Source organism: Oncorhynchus gorbuscha, linkage group LG11 (assembly GCF_021184085.1).
Source record: "Oncorhynchus gorbuscha isolate QuinsamMale2020 ecotype Even-year linkage group LG11, OgorEven_v1.0, whole genome shotgun sequence".
Lineage (NCBI taxonomy): Eukaryota > Metazoa > Chordata > Actinopteri > Salmoniformes > Salmonidae > Oncorhynchus > Oncorhynchus gorbuscha.
In genome coordinates, this window is record NC_060183.1 from 81,415,058 (window position 1) to 81,439,055 (window position 23,998).

The 23,998-nt window shown below is 51.3% G+C and overlaps 1 protein-coding gene across 3 annotated transcripts in view; it reads left to right on the forward strand.

The window, feature by feature from the left end:
- The window catches only part of LOC123989545 (WD repeat-containing protein 7), a 366,883-nt gene that overhangs the window by 315,286 nt on the left and 27,599 nt on the right, over window positions 1-23,998 (forward strand). For all 3 annotated transcript variants that reach the window (XM_046290631.1, XM_046290633.1, XM_046290632.1), the window contains 4 exons: window positions 7,885-8,002; window positions 16,748-16,897; window positions 17,107-17,189; window positions 18,763-18,862. In XM_046290631.1, the coding sequence (XP_046146587.1) occupies window positions 7,885-8,002; window positions 16,748-16,897; window positions 17,107-17,189; window positions 18,763-18,862 (451 nt within the window). The remainder of the gene's footprint in view (window positions 1-7,884; window positions 8,003-16,747; window positions 16,898-17,106; window positions 17,190-18,762; window positions 18,863-23,998) is intronic.

A 23,998-nucleotide genomic window follows, 5' to 3' on the forward strand; every position in this document is an offset into this window, starting at 1 on the left:
GAGAGAGATATGAAATCCTATTGGATATCACAGGGCCTATACCCCACTGGACAGAGAGAGAGATATGAAATCCTATTGGATATCACAGGGCCTATACCCCACTGGACAGAGAGAGATATATGAAATCCTATTGGATATCACAGGGCCTATACCCCACTGGACAGAGAGAGAGATATGAAATCCTATTGGATATCACAGGGCCTATACCCCACTGGACAGAGAGAGAGATATGAAATCCTATTGGATATCACAGGGCCTATACCCCACTGGACAGAGAGAGATATGAAATCCTATTGGATATCACAGGGCCTATACCCCACTGGACAGAGAGAGATATATGAAATCCTATTGGATATCACAGGGCCTATACCCCACTGGACAGAGAGAGATATATGAAATCCTATTGGATATCACAGGGCCTATACCCCACTGGACAGAGAGAGAGATATGAAATCCTATTGGATATCACAGGGCCTATACCCCACTGGACAGAGAGAGAGAGAGATATGTGAGGAGAAATACATTACACACACACTACACTGACACAAACACACACACACGCTACATCGACACACACACTACACCAACACACACACACACACACCGACACACACACACTCACACACACCGACACACTGCGCGGACACACACACACACACACACACACACACACACACACACGCGGACACACACCGACACACTGCGCGGACACACACACGGCCGTTCTGCTCATTAGTCAGTATTCAGATGTTCTTTTTAGGTGAGCCGCCCTGTGGTAAGCAGTTCCCACTTTGTCAAAGGGACCCAAAATACGTCCATTCCCAGCATGCCTCTGTGCTGTTGGAGGGATCCATCCCATCGCTGCTGCGCTCCACTAACAGTCCGTCAAAATAATATCATCTAACATCAATCATGTAGCAGATACAGGATGTGGTAGAAAGACTGTGGCCTTTTCTGGAGCCTTCAGGCTGGAGATAAAATGGATGACAATGGAATGAGACGGACACATCATGGATTTTACATCATGCAGGTTTCTCCAATCAAATAGCCTAACCTGGATGGTGGCCAATCAAATAGCCTAACCTGGATGTTGGCCAATCAAATAGCCTAACCTGAATGGTGGCCAATCAAATAGCCTAACCTGGATGTTGGCCAATCTAATAGCCTAACCTGGATGGTGGCCAATCAAATAGCCTAACCTGAATGGTGGCCAATCATATAGCCTAACCTGGCCAATCAAATAGCCTAACCTGGCCAATCAAATAGCCTAACCTGGATGGTGGCCAATCAAATAGCCTAACCTGAATGGTGGCCAATCAAATAGCCTAACCTGAATGGTGGCCAATCAAATAGCCTAACCTGAATGGTGGCCAATCAAATAGCCTAACCTGAATGGTGGCCAATCAAATAGCCTAACCTGGCCAATCAAATAGCCTAACCTGAATGGTGGCCAATCATATAGCCTAACCTGAATGGTGGCCAATCATATAGCCTAACCTGAATGGTGGCCAATCAAATAGCCTAACCTGAATGGCCAATCATATAGCCTAACCTGAATGGCCAATATAGCCTAACCTGAATGGTGGCCAATCAAATAGCCTAACCTGAATGGTGGCCAATCATATAGCCTAACCTGAATGGTGGCCAATCAAATAGCCTAACCTGGCCAATCAAATAGCCTAACCTGAATGGCCAATCATATATCCATATAATCCGTCTACTGGTGGTTTTAATATGGAATGGGACAATCAGTCTACTAGTGGTTTAATATGGAATCAGTCTACTAGTGGTTTTAATATGGAATGGGACAATCAGTCTACTAGTGGTTTAATATGGAATCAGTCTACTAGTGGTTTTAATATGGAATGGGACAATCAGTCTACTAGTGGTTTAATATGGAATCAGTCTACTAGTGGTTTTAATATGGAATGGGACAATCAGTCTACTAGTGGTTTAATATGGAATCAGTCTACTAGTGGTTTAATATGGAATGGGACAATCAGTCTACTAGTGGTTTAATATGGAATCAGTCTACTAGTGGTTTAATATGGAATGGGACAATCAGTCTACTCACAACTGCTGTCCAGGTTGTTTCACCCCATTGTCATGATCAGTGGTTTTAAGTTTATATTTTCAATTTTTGACAAGCCGATCATAACAACAACAAAAAAATCCCGGGAAGCCTGCCGCACCAATGTGTCTGAGGAGACACCGTACAGCTGGCTACCGAAGCCAGCCTGCACTGCACCCCACTCTCCACAAGGAGCCACTAGAAATTTCTGCCGGCCAAACCCCTCCCTTAACCCGGACGACGCTGGGCCATTGGTCTCCCGGCTGCGACACAGCCCGGGATCGATCCCAGATCTGTAGTGACACCTCTAGCATTGATCGGTACTTCAGACCGCTGGAGGTATTTTCAACTTTCATTCAGAACCCAAAAGATTCACCTGATTTCAACATCTGGAAAATAAAAAAATGATTTATTATCATTTCAATGTCCTGCAAAGTATGTATTTAAAACATCCGGAAAATACGTATTTTCACCTCTTCATACGGAACCTAAATTGAACCTAATTTACATCAGAAAGGAGTCTGTATGCGTATGCTTGACTGGCTCGGTCTTTGAACTGACTACATTGACCAACGGGTGGATGGTTCTCTAACAAAGGGAATGGCTGCTAGTCAGGTTCATGTAAATTACTGATCTCTCAAATAATAAATAATAAATGATCCCTTTTCCATAAGGAAAGATCTGAGCACTATTTTCACGATGAAACGTATAACCCCCCCCCCCCCCCAAAAAAAAAATACCGTTTACATTTTCAACTCTTTGTCCAACAGATTTATTTTTCATTTCATTCTCTGTGTGTGTGTTTGAGTCAGAGAATCTAACGAAGAAATAGAAACAAAGAGTACAGAGATATGTTTGTTGGTTTAGTATTATTTGTGGTTTGAGTGTATACACTATTATATAGAATAGCCTCTCCTATCAACCTAGGGCAGAAAGCTAATCATTTTGAACGAATGAGAAGTCTGAGATTATAGTTATATAATCATTATCATGTTAGATGTCATTTATATTTATATTTAAAAAAAAACATCTCTGTTTATCATTAATGTAATAGTTAACCAGATACCTTTTGAAATATACCTGGAGACCACATCAAATCAAATCTGTCACATACACATGGTTAGCAGATGTTATTGGTTACATACACATGGTTAGCAGATGTTATTGGTCACATACACATGGTTAGCAGATGTTATTGGTCACATGGTTAGCAGATGTTATTGGTCACATACACATGGTTAGCAGATGTTATTGGTCACATACACATGGTTAGCAGATGTTATTGGTCACATGGTTAGCAGATGTTATTGGTCACATGGTTAGCAGATGTTATTGGTCACATAGTTCGCAGATGTTATTGGTCACATGGTTAGCAGATGTTATTGGTCACATACACATGGTTAGCAGATGTTATTGGTTACATACACATGGTTAGCAGATGTTATTGGTCACATACACATGGTTAGCAGATGTTATTGGTCACATACACATGGTTAGCAGATGTTAATGCGAGTGTAGCGAAATGCTTGTGCTTCTTGTGCTTCTAGTTCCGACATAGAACGTTCTATGTTACAACAACAGCTGGGCTATGGTATTGATGGCTTTACAATTTACATATTGATTTGTGTGTGTGATTCTGAATGTTTGATGTGTGCGAGGAGAGAGAAAGTGAGAATGAAAAGTTCAAAAAAAAAAAAAAAAAAAAAATTTTAACTCGTATTTTGTTGAAATTGACCTCCTTTTTGAAAATGAAAACAAAATGGCTGAAGAAAATAAATGTATTTGTGATGTATTTCAATCATGTTTATTAATGTAAGATCAACATCCGATATGTTGAATTATTTTACTATTATCGAGTACGTCATTTTTACTTGAGAGGGAATTTGTTCAATATATTAAAAAAATATATGGTTGTTCATTAATATATTGAAGGAAAATAAAATAGTATGGTTAGATAAATATATTTACTAAAACTTTTCACCGTGCACATTTTAATAGCCAGTGAAATGTCTCAGAAAACATTTTTTAGATTTTTAAATGTTTTAAAATAATGTTATTTTTTGAACTTCTATTATTTAAAATAAGTCCTTATTGGGGATTACAGTAGGTGGCATCCATTGTAGAGAACACATCTAAAAGGTTCAGAATATATTAAGTTATTTGTTAAGATGAAGATTTCACTCCTAAATTATGTTTAGGCCGCAGTAATGTGAGTGTAGTCAATGAATCAATCAAATGTATTTATTTATATAGCCCTTCGTACATTAGATGATATCTCAAAGTGCTGTACAGAAACCCAGCCTAAAACCCCCTAAACAGCAAGCATTGCAGGTGTAGAAGCACGGTGGCTAGGAAAAACTCCTTAGATAGGCCAGAACCTAGGAAGAAACCTAGAGAGGAACCAGGCTTTGAGGGGTGACCAGTCCTCTTCTGGCTGTGCCGGGTGGAGATTAGAAACCTAGAGAGGAACCAGGCTTTGAGGGGTGACCAGTCCTCTTCTGGCTGTGCCGGGTGGAGATTAGAAACCTAGAGAGGAACCAGGCTTTGAGGGGTGACCAGTCCTCTTCTGGCTGTGCAGGGTGGAGATTATAACAGAACATGGCCACTAAGACCAGATCGTTCTTCAAGATTTTTAAACGTTCATAGATGACCAGCTGGGTCAAATAATAATCACAGTAGTTGTAGAGGGTAAAACGGGTCAGCACCTCAGGAGTACATGTCTGTTGCCGAGCAGTGTGTGCAAGGCGCAGTGTGTGTAAGGTGCAGTGTGTTCAAGGCGCAGTGTGTGCAGTGTGTGTAAGGCGCAGTGTGTGCAGTGTGTGTAAGGCGCAGTGTGTGTAAGGTGCAGTGTGTGTAAGGCGCAGTGTGTGCAGTGTGTGTAAGGCGCAGTGTGTGTAAGGCACAGTGTGTGTAAGGCGCAGTGTGTGCCGTGTGTGTAAGGCGCAGTGTGTGTAAGGCGCAGTGTGTGTAAGGCGCAGTGTGTGTAAGGCGCAGTGTGTGCAGTGTGTGTAAGGCGCAGTGTGTGCAGTGTGTGTAAGGCGCAGTGTGTGCAGTGTGTGTAAGGTGCAGTGTGTGCAGTGTGTGTAAGGCGCAGTGTGTGCAGTGTGTGTAAGGCGCAGTGTGTGTAAGGTGCAGTGTGTGCAGTGTGTGTAAGGCGCAGTGTGTGTAAGGCGCAGTGTGTGTAAGGCGCAGTGTGTGTAAGGCGCAGTGTGTGCAAGGCGCAGTGTGTGCAAGGCGCAGTGTGTGCAAGGCGCAGTGTGTGCAAGGCGCAGTGTGTGCAAGGCGCAGTGTGTGCAAGGCGCAGTGTGTGCAAGGCGCAGTGTGTGCAAGGCGCAGTGTGTGCAAGGCGCAGTGTGTGCAAGGCGCAGTGTGTGCAAGGCGCAGTGTGTGCAAGGCGCAGTGTGTGCAAGGCGCAGTGTGTGCAAGGCGCAGTGTGTGCAAGGCGCAGTGTGTGTAGTGGACAAGTATGTAGACACCATTTCACATTAGTGGATTTGGCAATTTCAGCCACACCCGTTGACTTGGCCAGCACAACCCTGATCAAACATCATCGAGCACCTTTGGGATGAATTGGAACGCCGACTGCGAGCCAGGCCTAATCGCCCAACAACAGTGCCTGACCTCACTAATGCTCTAGTGGCTGAATGGAAACAAGTCCCCACAGCAATGTTCCAACATCTAGTGGAAAGCCTTCCCAGACGACTGGAGGCTGTTATAGCAGAAATGTCCAACATCTAGTGGAAAGCCTTCCCAGAAGAGTGGAGGCTGTTGTAGCAGCAAAGGGGGGACCAACTCCATATTAATACCCATCATTTTGGAAGGAAATATTCAACGAGCCCATACTTTTGGTCATGTAGTTTCCTAAATATAGGACAGACACTTCAGAACCTTATTCCTCATGATTTGCCATATAATGAATATATATATATATATATAATGAATGTGTTATTCAATGCTTGTCTATGGGCTATTGTAGTATATATTTTCCTAAAATTCCATATCAAAACAGCTAAATGATCCCTGGCGTTTTTTAAAACAGTTCCTTATGTTAACTGTCCGTGTTGCCGTTGTTGTGTATTCATCACGAACCAGACGAACTGTAACTGGCTGTATGGACCATCATGGTCATAAACTACAGACCAAACGGTTTCTTAGCTGTTTTCCCCCCTCGTCTCTTACGGTGCTGTGCGTCTGTTGTATACGGGTTGTTTAACCTTGTGCTGTTTGACCATGAGTCCAGGCCACAGTCGACCCGCTGAGGGGAACACTAGTGCACTGGGCCGTGTGTTGATGGGTGGGGGGTGGGGGCCTTGGATGAGGCCGGTGCAGGCCTGGAGGGGAGACTGGGCGGATGGGGAAGGGCTGGGGGCTGGGAACGTGTCTGATGTGGGGGGGGGCGAGGACAGGGGTTGGTGCTGGAGGCCCTTTAGCTGCGTTTCTAAAGAAGAGGGCAGCGTAGCCTTCCACTCACAATAAGCCCGGCCTTTTGAAGTGGTTCACCCCTCTGCTCCCCTTCCCCCTCTGCTCCCCTTCACCCCTCTGCTCCCCTTCCCCCTCTGCTCCCCTTCCCCCTCTGCTCCCCTTCCCCCTCTGCTCCCCTTCCCCCTCTGCTCCCCTTCCCCCTCTGCTCCCCTTCCCCCTCTGCTCCCCTTCCCCCTCTGCTCCCCTTCACCCCTCTGCTCCCCTTCCCCCTCTGCTCCCCTTCCCCCCCACTGCCCCGAACCCCCTCTGCTCCCCTTCCCCCTCTGCTCCCCTTCCCCCTCTGCTCCCCTTTCCCCCTCTGCTCCCCTTCCCCCCTCTGCTCCCCTTCCCCCCACTGCCCCGAACCCCTCTGCTCCCCTTCCCCCTCTGCTCCCCTTCCCCCTCTGCTCCCCTTCCCCCACTGCCCCGAACCCCCTCTGCTCCCCTTCCCCCTCTGCTCCCCTTCCCCCCACTGCCCCGAACCCCCTCTGCTCCCCTTCCCCCCACTGCCCCGAACCCCCTCCTAATGCATATTCACTCGCTCCACTCGCTCAGATGATTTGTTAACAAGGGGGCCACTCGCTCTCCATTTCAGACAGATGCCACAACTATTCCCAATTTCCGAGGCTAGCTAGTGGCAGGGGCCCGCCCGTGTGCCAGGGGCCCGTGTGCCAGGGGCCCGAGTGGCAGGCAGCGGCCTCTGCGTGCAATGCTGCCTGACGGACGCTGAGCCACCTTGAGAAGGACCTAATTACGGTGCATTGTGAGAGTCCATTATGCCAGTGCAGTGTGAGTGATCCCATTGACCTTGGCCTGACATTATAAACTGTGGCTAATCTGTTTACTATGTACTTCTAACACCTCCTTTCTTTCCCTCTCTCCCGCTCTCTCTCTACCTCTCTCTACCTCTCTCCCGCTCTCTCTCTACCTCTCCTCTCTCTACCTCTCTCTACCTCTCTCTCTTCTCTCTCTCCCTCTCTATCTCCTCTCTCTCTCTCTCTTCTCTCTCTCTCTCTCTCTCTCTCTCTCTCTCTCTCTCTCTCTCTCTGTCTCTCTCTCTACCTCTCTCTCTCTCTCTACCTCTCTCTGTCTCTCTCTCTACCTCTCTACCTCTCTCTCTCTTCTCTACCTCCCTCTCTTCCTCCCTCTCTCTCTCCTTCTCTCTCTACCTCTCTCTCTCCTCTCTCTCTACCTCTCTCTCTACCTCCCTCTCTCTACCTCTCTCTCTACCTCCCTCTCTCTACCTCTCTCCCTCCCTCTCTCTACCTCTCTCCCTCCTCCTCTCTCTCTCCCTCCCTCTCTGTCCCTCCTCCTCTCTCTCTTTCTCTCTCTCCCTCCGGCTGCCTGGTTAGCATCACAATGGGCCTGCCCCTCAACCCAGCAGCCGACTCGGCCCGCTCAGCACGTCATGCTCTCTCTCTCATCGCCACAGCCAGACCACCGGCATTCATCACAACCATCGCCAGAGAGGTGAGACCTGACCTCCTGTTTTCCATGTCTCCATGTCATCTTCCCTGAACCTCTGCTACTCTGTACATTACCTTTCTGCTTTCACACTCCACCCTGCCCTTCCTTTCGCCCTTCCCCTTCATTTCCTCCCATCTCCCCTTCACCCCCTTACCCTTCACCCCCTTACCCTTCACCCCCTTACCCTTCACCCCTTACCCTTCACCCCCTTACCCTTCCCCCTAACCCCTGACCCCTACCCTACTACCCTTCCCTAACCTTTTCCCCCTACCCCTAACCTCTTCCCCCTAATCTCTTCCCCCTACCCCTAACCTCTTCCCCCTACCCCTAACCTCTTCCCCCTACCCCTAACCTCTTCCCCCTACCCCTAACTTCTTCCCCCTACCCCTAACTTCTTTCCCCTAACCTCTTCCCCCTAATCTCTTCCCCATACCCCTAATCTCTTCCCTTACCCCTAACCGCTTCCCCCTACCCCTAACCTCTTCCCCCCTACCCCTAACCTCTTCCCCTTACCCCTAACTTCTTCCCCCTAATCTCTTCCCCCTAACCTCTTCCCCCTACCCCTAACCTCTTCCCCCTACCCCTAACCTCTTCCCCTACCCCTAACCTCTTCCCCCTAATCTCTTCCCCTAACCTCTTCCCCCTACCCCTAACCTCTTCCCCCTACCCCTAACTTCTTCCCCCTACCCCTAACCTCTTCCCCCTCACCTCTTCCTCCTACCCCTAACCTCTTCCTCCTACCCCTAACCTCTTCCTCCTACCCCTAACCTCTTCCTCCTACCCCTAACCTCTTCCTCCTAACCCTAACCTCTTCCCCCTACCCCTAACTTCTTCCCCCTACCCCTAACTTCTTCCCCCTACCCCTAACTTGTTCCCCCTACCCCTAACTTGTTCCCCCTACCCCTAACTTGTTCCCCCTACCCCTAACTTGTTCCCCCTACCCCTAACTTGTTCCCCCTACCCCTAACTTGTTCCCCCTACCCCTAACTTGTTCCCCCTACCCCTAACTTGTTCCCCCTACCCCTAACTTGTTCCCCCTACCCCTAACTTGTTCTCCCTACCCCTAACTTGTTCCCCCTACCCCTAACTTGTTCCCCCTACCCTAACTTGTTCCCCCTACCCCTAACTTGTTCCCCCTACCCCTAACTTGTTCCCCCTACCCCTAACTTCTTCCCCCTACCCTAACTTGTTCCCCCTACCCCTAACTTGTTCCCCCTACCCCTAACTTGTTCCCCCTACCCCTAACCTCTTCCTCCTACCCCTAACTTCTTCCCCCTACCCCTAACCTCTTCCCCTCACCTCTTCCTCCTACCCCTACCCCTAACTTCTTCCCCCTACCCCTAACCTCTTCCCCCTCACCTCTTCCTCCTACCCCTAACCTCTTCCCCCCCTAACCTCTTCCCCCTAATCTCTTCCCCCTAACCACTTCCCCCTACCCCTAACCTCTTCCCCCTACCCCTAACTTCTTCCCCCTACCCCTAACTTCTTCCCCTCACCTCTTCCTCCTACCCCTAACCTCTTCCTCCTACCCCTAACCTCTTCCTCCTACCCCTAACCTCTTCCTCCTACCCCTAACCTATTCCTCCTAACCCTAACCTCTTCCCCCTACCCCTAACTTCTTCCCCTACCCCTAACCTCTTCCCCCTAACCTCTTCCCCCTAACCTCTTCCTCTTCCCCCTAACCTCTTCCCCCTAACCTCTTCCCCCTCCCCCTAACCTCTTCCCCCTAACCTCTTCCCCCTAACCTCTTCCCCCTAACCTCTCCCCCTACCCCTAACCTCTCCCCCTACCCCTAACCTCTTCCCCCTACCCCTAACCTCTTCCCCTTACCCCTAACCTCTTCCCCCTAACCGCTTCCCCTAACCTCTTCCCCCTACCCTAACCTCTTCCCCCTACTCCTAACTTCTTCCCCCTACCCTAACCTCTTCCCCCTACTCCTAACCTCTTCCCCTAACCTCTTCCCCTACTCCTAACCTCTTCCCCCTACCTAACCTCTTCCCCTACTCCTAACCTCTTCCCCTAATCTTCCCCCTAACCTCTTCCCCCTACCCCTAACCTCTTCCCCCTACCCTAACTTCTTCCCCCTACTCCTAACTTCTTCCCCCTACCCCTAACCTCTTCCCCTAACCTCTTCCCCCTAACCTCTTCCCCTAACCTCTTCCCCCTAACCTCTTCCCCCTAACCTCTTCCCCCTAACCTCTTCCCCTAACCTCTTCCCCCTAATCTCTTCCCCCTAACCTCTTCCCCCTACCCCTAACCTCTTCCCCCCCCCTAACTTCTTCCCCCTACCCCTAACCTCTTCCCCCTCACCTCTTCCTCCTACCCCTAACCTCTTCCCCTACCCCTAACCTCTTCCCCCTAATCTCTTCCCCTAACCTCTTCCCCCTACCCCTAACCTCTTCCCCCTACCCCTAACTTCTTCCCCCTACCCCTAACTTCTTCCCCCTCACCTCTTCCTCCTACCCCTAACCTCTTCCTCCTACCCCTAACCTCTTCCTCCTACCCTAACCTCTTCCTCCTACCCCTAACCTATTCCTCCTAACCCTAACCTCTTCCCCTACCCCTAACTTCTTCCCCCTACCCTAACCTCTTCCCCCTAACCTCTTCCCCCTAACCTCTTCCCCCTAACCTCTTCCCCTAACCTCTTCCCCCTAACCTCTTCCCCCTAACCTCTTCCCCCTAACCTCTTCCCCCTACCCCTAACCTCTTCCCCCTAACCTCTTCCCCCTAACCGCTTCCCCCTAACCTCTTTCCCCCCCTAACCTCTTCCCCCCTCCTAACTTCTTCCCCTAACCTCTTCCCCCTACTCCCTAACCTCTTCCCCCTAACCTCTTCCCCCTACCCTAACCTCTTCCCCCTACTCCTAACCTCTTCCCCCTACTCCTAACCTCTTCCCCTAACCTCTTCCCCTAACCTCTTCCCCCTAACCTCTTCCCCCTACTCCTAACTTCTTCCCCCTAATCCTAACTTCTTCCCCCTAATCCTCTTCTTCCCCCTAACCTCTTCCCCCTACTCCTAACTTCTTCCCCCTAATCCTAACTTCTTCCCCCTAATCCTAACTTCTTCCCCCTACTCCTAACCTCTTCCCCTACTCTAACTTCTTCTTCCCCTAACTTCTCCCCCTACCCCCTAACCTCTTCCCTAACCTCTTCCCCCTAACCTCTTCCCCCTAACCTCTTCCCCCTAACCTCTTCCCCCTAACCTCTTCCCCCTAACCTCTTCCCCTAATCTCTTCCCCCTAACCTCTTCCCCCTAACCTCTTCCCCCTAACCTCTTCCCCCTAACCTCTTCCCCTAACCTCTTCTCCCTAACCTCTTCCCCCTAACCTCTTCCCCCTAACCTCTTCCCCCTAACCTCTTCCTCCTAACCTCTTCCCTAACCTCTTCCCCCTAACCTCTTCCCCCTAACCTCTTCCCCCTACCCCTAACCTCTTCCCCCTACCCCTAAATTCTTCCCCTAACCTCTTCCTCCCCCTAACCTCTTCCCCTACCCCTAACCTCTTCCCCCTAATCTCTTCCCCCTAACCTCTTCCCCCTACCCCTAACCTCTTCCCCCTACCCCTAACTTCTTCCCCCTACCCTAAATTCTTCCCCCTCACCTCTTCCTCCTACCCCTAACCTCTTCCCCTACCCTAACCTCTTCCCCTAATCTCTTCCCCCTAACCTCTTCCCCCTACCCCTAACCTCTTCCCCCTACCCCTAACTTCTTCCCCCTACCCCTAACTTCTTCCCCCTACCCCTAACTTTCTTCTTCCTCCTACCCCCTAACCTCTTCCTCCTACCCCTAACCTCTTCCTCCTACCCCTAACCTCTTCCTCCTACCCCTAACCTCTTCCTCCTAACCCTAACCTCTTCCCCCTACCCCTAACTTCTTCCCCCTACCCCTAACCTCTTCCCCCTAACCTCTTCCCCCTAACCTCTTCCCCCTAACCTCTTCCCCCTAACCTCTTCCCCCTAACCTCTTCCTCTTCCCCTAACCTCTTCCCCCTAACCTCTTCCCCCTAACCTCTCCCCCCTACCCCTAACCTCTCCCCCTACCCCTAACCTCTTCCCCTACCCCTAACCTCTTCCCCTAACCTCTTCCCCCTAACCTCTTCCCCTTACCCCTAACCTCTTCCCCCTAACCTCTTCCCCTAACCTCTTCCCCTAACCGCTCCCCCTAACCTCTTCCCCCTAACCTCTTCCTCTTCCCCCTAACCTCTTCCCCCTAACCTCTTCCCCCTAACCTCTCCCCCTACCCCTTCTCCCCCCCCTAACCTCTTCCCCCCCCTAACCTCTTCCCCCTACCCCTAACCTCTTCCCCCTACCCCTAACCTCTTCCCCTACCCTAACCTCTTCCCCCCTACTCCTAACCTCTTCCCCTACTCCTAACCTCTTCCCTACTCCTAACCTCTTCCCCCTAACCGCTTCCCCCTACTCCTAACCTCTTCCCCCTACCCTAACCTCTTCCCCCTACCCCTAACCTCTTCCCCCTAACCGCTTCCCCTAACCTCTTCCCCCTACCCCTAACCTCTTCCCCCTACCCCTAACCTCTTCCCCCTACTCCTAACTTCTTCCCCCTACTCCTAACCTCTTCCCCCTACTCCTAACCTCTTCCCCCTAACCGCTTCCCCCCTAACCTCTTCCCCCTACTCCTAACCTCTTCCCCCTCCTAACCTCTTCCCCCTAACCTCTTCCCCTAACCTCTTCCCCCTAACCTCTTCCCCCTAACTCTTCCCCCTTCTTCCCCTACTCCTAACTTCTTCCCCCTAACCTAACTCCTCTTCTTCCCCTAACCTCTTCCCCCTACCTAACCTCTTCCCCCTACTCCTCTTCCCCTAACCTAACTTCTTCCCCTAACCTCCCCTAACCTCTTCCCCTAACCTCTTCCCCTAACCTCTTCCCCCTAACCTCTTCCCCCTAACCTCTTCCCCTAACCTCTTCCCCCTAACCTCTTCCCCCTAACCTCTTCCCCCTAACCTCTTCCCCCTAACCTCTTCCCCTAACCTCTTCCCCTAACCTCTTCCCCCTAACCTCTTCCCCTAACCTCTTCCCCCTAACCTCTTCCCCTAACCTCTTCCTCTTCCCCCTAACCTCTTCCCCTAACCTCTTTCCCTAACCTCTTCCCCCTAACCTCTTCCCCCTAACCTCTTCCCCCTAACCTCTTCCCCCTAACCCTTCCCCCTAACCTCTCCCCCCTAACCTCTTCCCCCCCTAACCTCCTCTTCTCCCCCTACCCCTAACCTCTCCCCCTACCCCTAACCTCTTCCCCCTACCCCTAACCTCTTCCCCTACCCCTAACCTCTTCCCCCTACTCCTAACTTCTTCCCCTACTCCTAACCTCTTCCCCTACCCTAACCTCTTCCCCCTAACCCTTCCCCTACTCCTAACCTCTTCCCCTACCCTAACCTCTTCCCCTTACCCCTAACCTCTTCCCCCTAACCCTTCCCCCTAACCTCTTCCCCCTACCCTAACCTCTTCCCCCTACTCCTAACTTCTTCCCCTACTCCTAACCTCTTCCCCTACTCCTAACCTCTTCCCCCTAACCTCTTCCCCCTACTCCTAACCTCTTCCCCCTACCCTAACCTCTTCCCCCTACTCCTAACCTCTTCCCCCTAACCTTCCCCCTAACCTCTTCCCCCTAACCGCTTCCCCTAACCTCTTCCCCCTAACCTCTTCCCCTACTCCTAACTTCTTCCCCCTACTCCTAACTTCTTCCCCCTAACCTAACTTCTTCCCCCTACCCCTAACTTCTTCCCCCCCCTAACCTCTTCCCCTAACCTCTTCCCTAACCTCTTCCCCTAACCTCTTTCCCCCTAACCTCTTCCCCCTAACCTCTTCCCCCTAACCTCTTCCCCTAACCTCTTCCCCTAACCTCTTCCCCTAACCTCTTCCCCCTAACCTCTTCCCCCTAATCTCTTCCCCCTAACCTCTTCCCCCTAACCTCTTCCCCTAACCTCTTCCCCCTAACCTCTTCCCCCTAACCTCTTCCCCCTAACCTCTTCCCCCTAACCTCTTCCCCCTAACCTCTTCCTCTTCCCCCTAACCTCTTCCCCCTAACCTCTTCCCCCTAACCTCTTCCCCCTAACCTCTTCCCCCTAACCTCTTCCCCCTTCTTCCCCTAACCTCTTCCCCCTAACCTCTTCCCCCTAACCTCTTCTCCCTAACCTCTTCCCCCTAACCTCTTCCCCCTAACCTCTTCCCCCTAACCTCTTCCTCCTAACCTCTTCCCCTAACCTCTTCCCCCTAACCTCTTCCCCTACCCCTAACCTCTTCCCCCTACCCCTAACTTCTTCCCCCTACCCCTAAATTCTTCCCCCTCACCTCTTCCTCCTACCCCTAACCTCTTCCCTACCCTAACCTCTTCCCCCTAATCTCTTCCCCTAACCTCTTCCCCCTACCCCTAACCTCTTCCCCCTACCCCTAACTTCTTCCCCTACCCCTAACTTCTTCCCCCTCACCTCTTCCTCCTACCCCTAACCTCTTCCTCCTACCCCTAACCTCTTCCTCCTACCCCTAACCTCTTCCTCCTACCCTAACCTCTTCCTCCTAACCCTAACCTCTTCCCCCTACCCCTAACTTCTTCCCCCTACCCTAACCTCTTCCCCCTAACCTCTTCCCCCTAACCTCTTCCCCCTAACCTCTTCCCCCTAACCTCTTCCCCCTAACCTCTTCCCCCTAACCTCTTCCTCTTCCCCCTAACCTCTTCCCCCTAACCTCTTCCCCCTAACCTCTCCCCCCTACCCCTAACCTCTCCCCCTACCCCTAACCTCTTCCCCCTACCCTAACCTCTTCCCCTTACCCCTAACCTCTTCCCCCTAACCTCTTCCCCTTAACCTCTTCCCCCTAACCTCTTCCCCCTAACCTCTTCCCCTAACCTCTTCCCCCTAACCTCTTCCCCCTAACCTCTTAACCTCTTCCTCTTCCCCTAACCTCTTCCCCCTAACCTCTCCCCCCCCCTAACCTCTCCCCCCTACCCCTAACCTCTCCCCCCTACCCCCTAACCTCTTCCCCCTACCCCTAACCTCTTCCCCCTACCCCTAACCTCTTCCCCCTACCCCTAACCTCTTTCCCCCCTTTCCCCTAACTTCTTCCCCTACTCCTAACCTCTTCCCCCTACTCCTAACCTCTTCCCCCTCTTCCCCCTACTCCTAACCTCTTCCCCCTACCCCTAACCTCTTCCCCCTACCCCTAACCTCTTCCCCTTACCCCTAACCTCTTCCCCTAACCCTTCCCCTAACCTCTTCCCCCTACCCTAACCTCTTCCCCCTACTCCTAACTTCTTCCCCCTACTCTAACCTCTTCCCCCTACTCCTAACCTCTTCCCCTAACCGCTTCCCCCTACTCCTAACCTCTTCCCCTACTCCTAACCTCTTCCCCCTACTCCTAACCTCTTCCCCCTAACCGCTTCCCCTAACCTCTTCCCCCTAACCGCTTCCCCCTAACCTCTTCCCCCTAACCTCTTCCCCCTACTCTAACTTCTTCCCCCTACCCCTAACTTCTTCCCCCTACCCCTAACCTCTTCCCCCTAACCTCTTCCCCCTAACCTCTTCCCCTAACCTCTTCCCCCTAACCTCTTCCCCCTAACCTCTTCCCCCTAACCTCTTCCCCTAACCTCTTCCCCCTAACCTCTTCCCCCTAACCTCTTCCCTAACCTCTTCCCCCTAACCTCTTCCCCTAACCTCTTCCCCTAACCTCTTCCCCTAACCTCTTCCCCCTAACCTCTTCCCCTAACCTCTTCCCCCTAACCTCTTCCTCTTCCCCTAACCTCTTCCCCTAACCTCTTCCTCTTCCCCTAACCTCTTCCCCCTAACCTCTTCCTCTTCCCCCTAACCTCTTCCTCTTCCCCTAACCTCTTCCCCCTAACCTCTTCCCCCTAACCTCTTCCCCCTAACCTCTCCCCCCTACCCCTAACCTCTCCCCCCTACCCTAACCTCTTCCCCCTACCCCTAACCTCTCCCCCTACCCCTAACCTCTTCCCCCTACCCCTAACCTCTTCCCCCTACCCCTAACCTCTTCCCCCTACTCCTAACTTCTTCCCCCTACTCCCTAACCTCTTCCCCCTACTCCTAACCTCTTCCCCCTCTTCCCCCTACTCCTAACCTCTTCCCCTACCCCCTAACCTCTTCCCCTTACCCCTAACCTCTTCCCCTAATCTCTTCCCCCTAACCTCTTCCCCCTACCCCTAACCTCTTCCCCTACTCCTAACTTCTTCCCCCTACTCCTAACCTCTTCCCCCTACTCCTAACCTCTTCCCCCTCCTTCCCCCTACTCCTAACCTCTTCCCCTACTCCTAACCTCTTCCCCCTACTCCTAACCTCTTCCCCCTCCTTCCCCCTAACCTCTTCCCCCTACCGCTTCCCCCTAACCTCTTCCCCTAACCTCTTCCCCCTACTCCTAACTTCTTCCCCCTACTCCTAACTTCTTCCCCCTACCCTAACTTCTTCCCCTACCCCTAACTTCTTCCCCCTACCCTAACCTCTTCCCCCTAACCTCTTCCCCCTAACCTCTTCCCCCTAACCTCTTCCCCTAACCTCTTCCCCCTAACCTCTTCCCCCTAACCTCTTCCCCTAACCTCTTCCCCCTAACCTCCCCTAACCTCTTCCCCCTAACCTCTTCCCCTAACCTCTTCCCCCTAACCTCTTCCCCCTAACCTCTTCCCCCTAACCTCTTCCCCCTAACCTCTTCCCCCTAACCTCTTCCCCCTAACCTCTTCCCCCTAACCTCTTCCTCCTAACCTCCTTAACGTTTTTTGTACCCTATATGTTAGGTTCACAGACACACAGCCATGCAGGCTAACTCCCAGTCACAGCAGAATGTCCACACCACCTCTCTGGGCCGAGCCAAGACTGAGATCATCAGGGTCATAGATATCCTCATTGAGAAGATGCCGACTGACGTCGTGGACCTGCTGGTCGAGGTACGACTTGCAGTCCAAGACCTGGTCTCTCCACAACCACATGCTTCAACTTTATTTAACTGTTAATTAGTTTACAATGAATGGCAGCACCATGAGAAACATGTTTTAGTTGCTCTAGTTTGAGGTGACTGGATGGGGACTTAAATGTAAATGTAAATGTTTGGACAGGTGGTTATTGCTGGGTATTTCTCTCTTCTTCCTTCCTCTAGGTAATGGACATCATCATGTACTGCATCGAAGGCTCTCTGGTGAAGAAGAAAGGCCTCAATGAGTGTTTCCCTGCTATTTGCAAGTGAGTAATCATGTCCTCGTTCCATGTCCTCGTTCCATGTCCTCGTTCCATGTCCTCGTTCCATGTCCTCGTTCCATGTCCTCGTTCCATGTCCTCGTTCCATGTCCTCGTTCCATGTCCTCGTTCCATGTCCTCGTTCCATGTCCTCGTTCCCAGTCCTCGTTCCCAGTCCTCGTTCCCAGTCCTCATTCCCAGTCTTCGTTCCCAGTCTTCGTTCCCAGTCCTCGTTCCCAGTCCTCGTTCCCAGTCCTCGTTCCCAGTCCTCGTTCCCAGTCCTCGTTCCCAGTCCTCGTTCCCAGTCCTCGTTCCCAGTCCTCGTTCCCAGTCCTCGTTCCCAGTCCTCGTTCCCAGTCCTCGTTCCCAGTCCTCGTTCCCTGTCCTCGTTCCCTGTCCTCGTTCCCTGTCCTCGTTCCCTGTCCTCGTTCTCTGTCCTCGTTCCCTGTCCTCGTTCCCTGTCCTCTGCTGCGTACTGTCATAGACATATCATTGATGCTTAATCCTAGGTGATGCAATGCATTGTACAACATGAAGTACCTTCAGTAAGGTACTTCCAGGGCTGGTAGCCTAGTGGTTAGAGTGTTGGACTAGTAACCGAAAGTTGCAAGATCAAATCCCCGAGTTGACAAGGTACAAATCTGTCGTTCTGCCCCTGAACAAGGCAGTTAACCCACTGTTCCTAGGCCATCATTGAAAATAAGAATTTGTTCTTAACTGACTTGCCTCGTTAAATAAAGGTAAAATTTAAAATAATCATCACAGGTATGTTTTCTGGAGCACATTGCTGCTGTAATAGAGACGAGTTGTTCCTTTTTAATTCTGATATTTATAATAGTAGGAAAATGAACAACTGAAATGGTCGTTCATTTGTCAGCTAAATATAAACCTTCATGGAGAAATGGCAGAAGGCGGCGGCCATGACAGAAGGCGGCGGCCATGACAGAAGGCGGCGGCCATGGCAGAAGGCGGCGGCCATGGACAGAAGGCGGCGGCCATGGCAGAAGGCGGCGGCCATGACAGCGGGAGGCGGCGGCCATGGCAGGAGGCGGCGGCCATGGCAGGAGGCGGCGGCCATGACGGCGGGAGTCGACGGCCATGACGGCGGGAGGCCATGACAGCTGGAGGCGACGGCCATGACGGCGGGAGGCGACGGCCATGACGGCGGGAGGCGACGGCCATGACGGCGGGAGGCCATGACAGCGGGAGGCCATGAAAGTGGGAGGTGACGGCCATGACGGCAGAAGGCCATGACGGCCCATGACTAAAGCACAGCTTTACTCCGCCATTTTACATCCTCTCCTCCATGCAGCCATTTTGAGTTTTGTAACAGAACAGTGAATGGCTGGTGGCGTTGGTGGCGATCTCGCTCTTCCATCTGTACCGATTGATGTACTGATAGTGTTACTAACAAGACCTTAGAGAGAGAGAGTCGTTGCCTCTTTACTTTTAATGTTGATTCGGGGGAAAGGGTTCGACCCCTTGTGGGTTTGTAGGGGTCAAGGGTCGACCCACGGTGGCCGATGCCATGTGACGAATGAGCCCTGACCTCTGTGTTCTGTGTTTCGATTCTGTTCAGGTTCTACATGGTGGGATACTGCGACCGGAGTCACCGTATTGCCGTGGGGGCCCGCCAGGGTTCAGTGGCCCTTTATGATGTTCGCACGGGCAAGTGCCAGGTAAACACACGCACACACACACACACCACTAACCTGTGCCTGGGCACCGAGGGGTGGGGGGAATCAATGTAAGATAAGAGGGTGATGAATAAACAGAGTAAGGGAAGACGTATAAGAGTTGTGGAACAGGGAGAGTAAGGGAAGACGTATAAGAGTTGTGGAACAGGGAGAGTAAGGGAAGACGTATAAGATCCAGGAAAAGGTGGGGTCAGGGAGGTCCTCGGGCCGAGAGAGAAGGGAGGAAAGTGTAGTCACAAGGCTGAGACTGGGACACATAAGGCTCAATAGTACATTGATGGTGGTGGGGAAACAGACTGGGTGTTCCTGGAGAGGCCTGATTACCTAGCAGACCATCAGAGAGGCTGTGTTCCTGGAGAGGCCTGATTACCTAGCAGACCATCAGAAAGGCTGTGTTCCTGGAGAGGCCTGATTACCTAGCAGACCATCAGAAAGGCTGTGTTCCTGGAGAGGCCTGATTACCTAGCAGACCATCAGAAAGGCTGTGTTCCTGGAGAGGCCTGATTACCTAGCAGACCAACAGAGAGGCTGTGTTCCTGGAGAGGCCTGATTACCTAGCAGACCATCAGAAAGGCTGTGTTCCTGGAGAGGCCTGATTACCTAGCAGACCATCAGAGAGGCTGTGTTCCTGGAGAGGCCTGATTACCTAGCAGACCAACAGAAAGGCTGTGTTCCTGGAGAGGCCTGATTACCTAGCAGACCATCAGAGAGGCTGTGTTCCTGGAGAGGCCTGATTACCTAGCAGACCAACAGAAAGGCTGTGTTCCTGGAGAGGCCTGATTACCTAGCAGACCAACAGAAAGGCTGTGTTCCTGGAGAGGCCTGATTACCTAGCAGACCAACAGAAAGGCTGTGTTCCTGGAGAGGCCTGATTACCTAGCAGACCAACAGAAAGGCTGTGTTCCTGGAGAGGCCTGATTACCTAGCAGACCAACAGAAAGGCTGTGTTCCTGGAGAGGCCTGATTACCTAGCAGACCAACAGAAAGGCTGTGTTCCTGGAGAGGCCTGATTACCTAGCAGACCAACAGAAAGGCTGTGTTCCTGGAGAGGCCTGATTACCTAGCAGACCAACAGAAAGGCTGTGTTCCTGGAGAGGCCTGATTACCTAGCAGACCATCAGAAAGGCTGTGTTCCTGGAGAGGCCTGATTACCTAGCAGACCAACAGAAAGGCTGTGTTCCTGGAGAGGCCTGATTACCTAGCAGACCAACAGAAAGGCTGTGTTCCTGGAGAGGCCTGATTACCTAGCAGACCATCAGAGAGGCTGTGTTCCTGGAGAGGCCTGATTACCTAGCAGACCATCAGAGAGGCTGTGTTCCTGGAGAGGCCTGATTACCTAGCAGACCAACAGAAAGGCTGTGTTCCTGGAGAGGCCTGATTACCTAGCAGACCAACAGAGGCTGTGTTCCTGGAGAGGCCTGATTACCTAGCAGACCAACAGAAAGGCTGTGTTCCTGGAGAGGCCTGATTACCTAGCAGACCAACAGAGAGGCTGTGTTCCTGGAGAGGCCTGATTACCTAGCAGACCAACAGAGAGGCTGTGTTCCTGGAGAGGCCTGATTACCTAGCAGACCAACAGAAAGGCTGTGTTCCTGGAGAGGCCTGATTACCTAGCAGACCATCAGAGAGGCTGTGTTCCTGGAGAGGCCTGATTATTTCACAACAATACACACAAATCTAAAGTAAAGGATTGGAATTAAGAACTTCTAAATATTAGGACGAGCGATGTCAGAGCGGCATAGACTAAAATCCAATAGAATAGAATAAAGTAATGTAAATAAAATAAAGCAAAATATGTGAACATTATTGAAGTGACTTGTGTTCCATTATTGAAGTGGCCAGTGCCCTCTGCACAGTCAAGTCTATGTATATCGGGCAGCAGCCTCTAATGTGCTAGTGATGGCTATTAAACAGTCTGACGGCCTTGAGGTAGAAGCTGTTTTTCAGTCTCTCGGTGCCAGCTTTGATGCACCTGTACTGACCCCGCCTTCAGGATGATAGTGGGGTGAGCAGGCAGTGGCTCAGGTGGTTGTTGTCCTTGATCTTTTTGGCCTTCCTGTGGCATCGGGTGCTGTAGATGTCCTGGAGGGCAGGTAGTTTGCCCCCGGTGATGTGTGTTGGGCAGACCGCACCACCCTCTGGAGAACCCTGCGGTTTCGGGCGGTGCAATTGCCATACCAGGCGGTGATACAGCCCGACAGGGTGCTCTCAAATGTGCATCTGTAAACGTTTGTGAGGGTTTCAGGTGCCAAGCCAAATTTCTTCAGCCTCCTGAGGTTGAAGAGGCGCTGTTGTGCCCTCTTCACCACACTGTTTGTGTGGGTGGACCATTTCAGTTTGTCCATGATGTGTACGCAGAGGAACTTAACTTTTCACCTTCTCCACTACTGTCCCGTGGATGGGGGGGCTGCTCCCTCTGCTGTTTCCTGAAGTCCGTGATCAGCTCCTTTTGTTTTGTTGACGTTGAGTGAGAGGTTATTTTCCTGACACCACACTCCCAGGTTCCTCACCACCTCCCTGTAGGCCATCTCGTCGTTGTTGGTAATCAAGCCTACTACTGTTATGTCGTCTGCAGACTTGATGATTGAGATGGAGGTGTGCATGGCCACGCAGTCATGGGTGAACAGGGAGTACAGGAGAGAGCTGAGAACGCACCCTTGTGCGGTCCCTGTGTTGAGGATCAGCGAAGTGGAGGTGTTGTAACCTACCCTCACCACCTGGGGGCAGCCTGTCAGGAAGTCCAGGACCCAGTTGCACAGGGCGGGGTTCAGAGCATGCCTCCAGCATAATGACGAGCTTGGAAGGTACTATGGTGTTGAAAGCTGAGTTGTAGTCAATGAACAGCATTCTTACATAGGTATCCCTCTTGTTCAGATGGGATAGGGCAGATGGGATAGGGCAGATGGGATAGGGCAGATGGGATAGGGCAGGTGGGATGGGGCAGGTGGGATGGGGCAGATGGGATGGGGCAGATGGGATGGGGCAGATGGGATAGGGCAGATGGGGTAGGGCAGTGTGCAGTGCGATGGTGATTGCATCGTCAGTGGATCTGTTGGCGTGGTATTCAAATTGAAGTGGGTCTACGGGTGTCAGGCAGGGTAGAGGTGATATGATCCTTGACTAGTCTCTGAAAGCACTTCATGATGACAGAGGTGAGTGCTACGGGGCGAAGGTCATTTAGTTCAGTTACCTTAGCTTTCTTGGGAACAGGAACAATGCTGGCCCTCTTGACGCAAGTGGGGACAGCAGATTGAGGTAGGGAGAGATTGAATATGTCCGTAAACACACCAGCCAGCTGGACTGTGCATGCTCTGAGGACGTGGCTGGGGATGCCGTCTGGGTCGGCAACCTTGCGAGGGTTAACACGTTTAAATATCTTACTCACGTCAGCTGCAGTGAAGGAGAGTTTTTTGGTAGCGAGTCGTGTCAGTGGCACTGTATTGTCCTCAAAGCGAGGAAGTTGTTTAGTCTGTCTGGGAGCAAGACATCCTGGTCCGCGACGGGGCTGGTTTTCACGGAGGAGAGCTTACAGTCCGTGTGTGTGTGTGTGTGTGTGTGTGTGTGTGTGTGTGTGTGTGTGTGTGTGTGTGTGTGTGTGTGTGTGTGTGTGTGTGTGTGTGTGTGTGTGTGTGTGTGTGTGTGTGTGTGTGTGTGTGTGTGTGTGTGTGTGTGTGTGTGTGTGTGTGTCAGACCCACGTCGGTGTATTTGGGGAAAGTCTTCAGATCCCTTGACGTTTTTCACATTGTTACGTTACGGCCTGATTCTTAAATGTATTAAATTATTAATTTACAGTCATCAGTCTACACACAATAAACAGGTTTTTAGACATCTTTACAAATGTAAAAGAAAAAAAACCAAACAGTTACAATGACATCACAATACCCCCTAATGACATCACAATACCCCCTAATGACATCACAATACCCCTAATGACATCACAATACCCACTAGTGACATCACAATACCCCCTAGTGACATCACAATACCCCCTAGTGACATCACAATACCCCCCAATGACATCACAATACCCCCCAATGACATCACAATACCCCCTAATGACATCACAATACCCCCTAATGACATCACAATACCCCCTAATGACATCACAATACCCACTAATGACATCACAATACCCACTAATGACATCACAAAAATATTAAATTTCCTTAAGTATTCAGACCCTTTACTCGGTACTTTGTTGAAGCGCCTTTGGCAGCGATTACAGCCTCAACTCTTCTTGGGTGTGACACTACAAGCTTGGGGAGTTTCTCCCATTCCTCTCTGCAGATCCTCACAAGCTCTGTCACAGTTAATATAATAATAATAATATATGCCATTTAGCAGACGCTTTTATCCAAAGCGACTTACAGTCATGTGTGCATACATTCTACGTATGGGTGGTCCCGGGGATCGAACCCACTACCCTGGCGTTACAAGCGCCATGCTCTACCAACTGAGCTACAGAAGGACCACAGTTGAATGGGTTCCAGCCCGGGCTCTGGCTGGGCCACTCAGAGGCTTGTCCCAAAACCACTCCTGCATTGTCTTGGCTGTGTGCTTATGGGTAGTTGTCCTGTTGGAAGGTGAACCTTTGCCCCAGTCTGAGGTGCTGAGCGCTCTGGAGCAGGTTTTCATCAAGGATCTCTCTGTACTTTGTTTTGTTCATATTTTCCTCGATCCTGACTAGTCTGCCAGTCCCTGCTGCTGAAAAACAACCACACAGCACAATGCTGCCACCACCATGCTTCACCGTAGGTTTCCTCCAGACGGTACGCTTGGCTTTCATTCAGGCTGAAGAGTTCCATCTTGGTTTCATCGGACCAGAGAATCTTGTTTCTCATGGTCTGAGAGTCCTTTAGGTACCTTTTGGCAAACTCCAAGCTGGCTGTCATGTGCCTTTTACTGAGGAGTGGCTTCCGTCTGGCCACTCTATCATAAAGGCCTGATTGCTGGAGTGCTGCAGAGAGGGTTGTCCTTCTGGAAGGTTCTCCCATCTCCACAGAGGAACTCTGGAGCTCTTTCAGAGTGACCATCGGGTTCTTGGTCACCTCCCTGACTAAGGCCCTTCTCCCTGATTGATAAGTTTGGCTGGGCCTCCAGCTCTAGGAAGAGTCTTC